Source organism: Megalopta genalis, unplaced genomic scaffold (assembly GCF_051020955.1).
Source record: "Megalopta genalis isolate 19385.01 unplaced genomic scaffold, iyMegGena1_principal scaffold0098, whole genome shotgun sequence".
Lineage (NCBI taxonomy): Eukaryota > Metazoa > Arthropoda > Insecta > Hymenoptera > Halictidae > Megalopta > Megalopta genalis.
The window spans coordinates 325,312-328,088 of NW_027476167.1; the positions used below are offsets into that span (position 1 = coordinate 325,312).

The window sequence follows — 2,777 nt, forward strand, 5'->3', positions numbered from 1 at the left end:
ATATGAACATTGTGAAAAAAAACGAAGCATCCATAGGTGTAAAATCGAGTTTGCTGTCGATCATGTGTCGTATGAAAACTTTGAAGGTCTCGTTAGATCATCGGTTTTCATCACGCGTTGGTAGCGGTTTGTATGGAAACGTTGGCGCGAGAGCATCGACTCTTCGTTGGGAGAACATCGAATCGGCGTTTAAGAATCGTATATCGACCGGCGTTGTGATCAACGTCAAGCATGTCGATCAACGGCATTTCTTGCAACACGCGAAGTGATTTGTCGTTAAAAGTGAACGTAGTATTGGAGGCAGAATTTGTGCTGCGCAACGAGGTTTCGGTGAAAAGTTTTAGCATGCGAAACTTCGCGCTCTTTCAATCATCGAATCTACGGCGCTAGTACGTGAAAGATGTTGTACCAACGCTTTTGACATCGATAGAAGAGTTTCAAGAACGAGGCAGTGGATGGGCGTTATCGAAGATCCTGCATTTGATGGTGAATTCCAACAAGTATCAGCCGTTACAAGCAGGTTGTCAGGTATCCGTGCCTCGAACAGTGCAATTAAAGAAAGCAGTCCTCAATGTGTACAGTGACGACGATAATGCATGTTTCTATTGGGCAGTGGTGGCAAGCCTCTATCCAGCTAAAAATAATTTGAATCGCACATCATCCTATCCGCATTACAGCGATGTGCTCCACACCGAGGGATTCCAATTGCCGATGTTGTTCAAGGACATACCAAAGTTCGAAAAAGCGAATGACGTTTCCGTGAACGTGTTCGAATGGGGAGGGGAACAAGAAAGATGTCAGACGTTGCATTTGACCTCAAGGAAGCGGGAGAAACATGTAAATTTACTGCTCATACACGACTCTGAAAACTTGCGCAATCATTATCTCTGTATTAGGAATTCATCTCGTCTGGTTTCATCTCAGATCAGCACGCAGCACAACAAGCATATTTGCGATCGGTAAGATCCACACATGTAAATTTTTTTTCTTTCTTTTGGATAGTGGTGGTGATGGTGGTGGGCGAGAAAAATTAAAATAAAAAATTATGTTTTTTTGTCAGGTGTCTACAGTATTTCAAATCGCAGGAAAAATTGAACATTCACGAAATCGACTGCAGTCGAATGAACGAATGTGCTTTGAAACTTCCGACGGAAAACGATAAGTGGCTGAAGTTCAAGAATTATGCGTACAAGGAACCGACACCGTTCGTTATCTACGCAGACTTGGAATGCCTGCTGGAGAAACAGGAAGATCAAGGTCATGGAGCTTACTGTAGATATCAACATCACCATGCCTTCAGCGTAGGCTACTACCTCCATTGTCGATACGACAGTTCGTTGAGCGAGTATCGGGCTTATCGTGATGAGAAGGGTTGTATCGCATGGTTTGCATCGAAGTTGCACGAGTTGAGCTGTAAATTGCAGCCGGTGTTTGATCGAACGGTTCCAATGGCTTCGTTGACCGCCGCGCAAATCTCAACTTTTCGTACCGCCACGTATTGTCACGTGTGCGAAGAACCACTCGGTAATGACGACGTGCGAGTGCGTGATCATTGTCATTTCACAGGTGCGTATCGGTGTCCGGCGCACAGCCGTTGCAATCTGAGCTATCAATCCTCGTACGTGATACCGGTGGTTTTTCACAATTTGTCCGGCTACGACGCACACTTTTCTACCAAAGAATTGGCAAACGCGTTCGAAGGTGAAATAGACGCGTTACCGCTGACGAAAGAGAAGTACATTTCTTTCACGAAACACAGTAAGAGGAATAAAGATGTGATCAAAAAATCGTGGAAGAAGTGCATAAAGTTTCGGTTCATCGATTCGTTCAAGTTCTTGAATTCGAGTCTGGACAAGTTGTCGTCGTACTTGGACAAGAGTGACTTGCGTATCGTGAGGAGCCAATTCAATTGTCTTTCGAACGATGATTTTCATCTTCTAACCAGGAAAGGCGTTTTCCCATACGACTATGTATCGATCTATGACAAATTAAGCGACACTTGTTTACCACCGCGCGAAGCATTTTATAATCAGTTATGCGACAGCGAGATATCCGACGTCGACTATTGTCACGCGAACGAAGTTTGGTCACGTTTCGGTATACAAACGTTAGGACAGTACAGCGACTTGTACTTGAAATTGGATGTGTTGTTGTTGGCCGACGTGTTTGAAAATTTTCGCGAAAAGTCGCTTGAGAATTATAAACTCGATCCAGCGCACTATTATACGTTGCCCGGTTTCGCGTGGGACGCGATGCTAAAATTGACGAAGATCGAGTTGGAATTGTTCACCGACGTTGACATGCTTTTGTTCGTGTAGCGGGGAATACGAGATGGGTTGAGTCAATGTTCGCATCGTTACGCGCGCGCGAATAACAAGTATATGTCGACGTACGATTCGGCCGAACCGTCCAGCTATCTGATGTATTTCGATGTTAATAATTTGTATGGCTGGGTCATGTCGCAGTCTTTGCCGCACAGGGGTTTCCAATGGGTTGACGATACGAGTAATTTCAACATCGATTCCGTGCCGATCGACAGCCCCGTCGGGTACATTTTAGAGGTCGACTTAGAGTGTCCTCTGGAAATTCATGATGCTCATGCGGATCTTCCATTTTGCCCGATTCACGAGGTTGGGCCGTTGCAAAAGAAACTGTTGTCAACGCTTAGCGATAAGAATCGTTACGTTCTCCATTATCGATGCCTCCAACAATGTTTGAGGTATAATTTAAAATTAAAGAAAATTCATCGGATACTGAAGTTTGAACAATCATGTTGG

At 44.5% G+C, this 2,777-nt stretch overlaps 1 protein-coding gene across 1 annotated transcript; it reads left to right on the forward strand.

The window, feature by feature from the left end:
• Nucleotides 1-231: 231 nt before the first annotated feature.
• On the forward strand, nucleotides 232-2,318 carry LOC143262214 (uncharacterized). The gene is made up of 6 exons (XM_076528085.1): nucleotides 232-330; nucleotides 391-837; nucleotides 897-959; nucleotides 1,086-1,524; nucleotides 1,567-2,097; nucleotides 2,215-2,318. Exons 1-6 carry the CDS (start codon nucleotides 232-234, stop codon nucleotides 2,316-2,318), a joined length of 1,683 nt encoding a protein of 560 aa, XP_076384200.1.
• The last annotated feature ends 459 nt before the right edge of the window (nucleotides 2,319-2,777 follow it).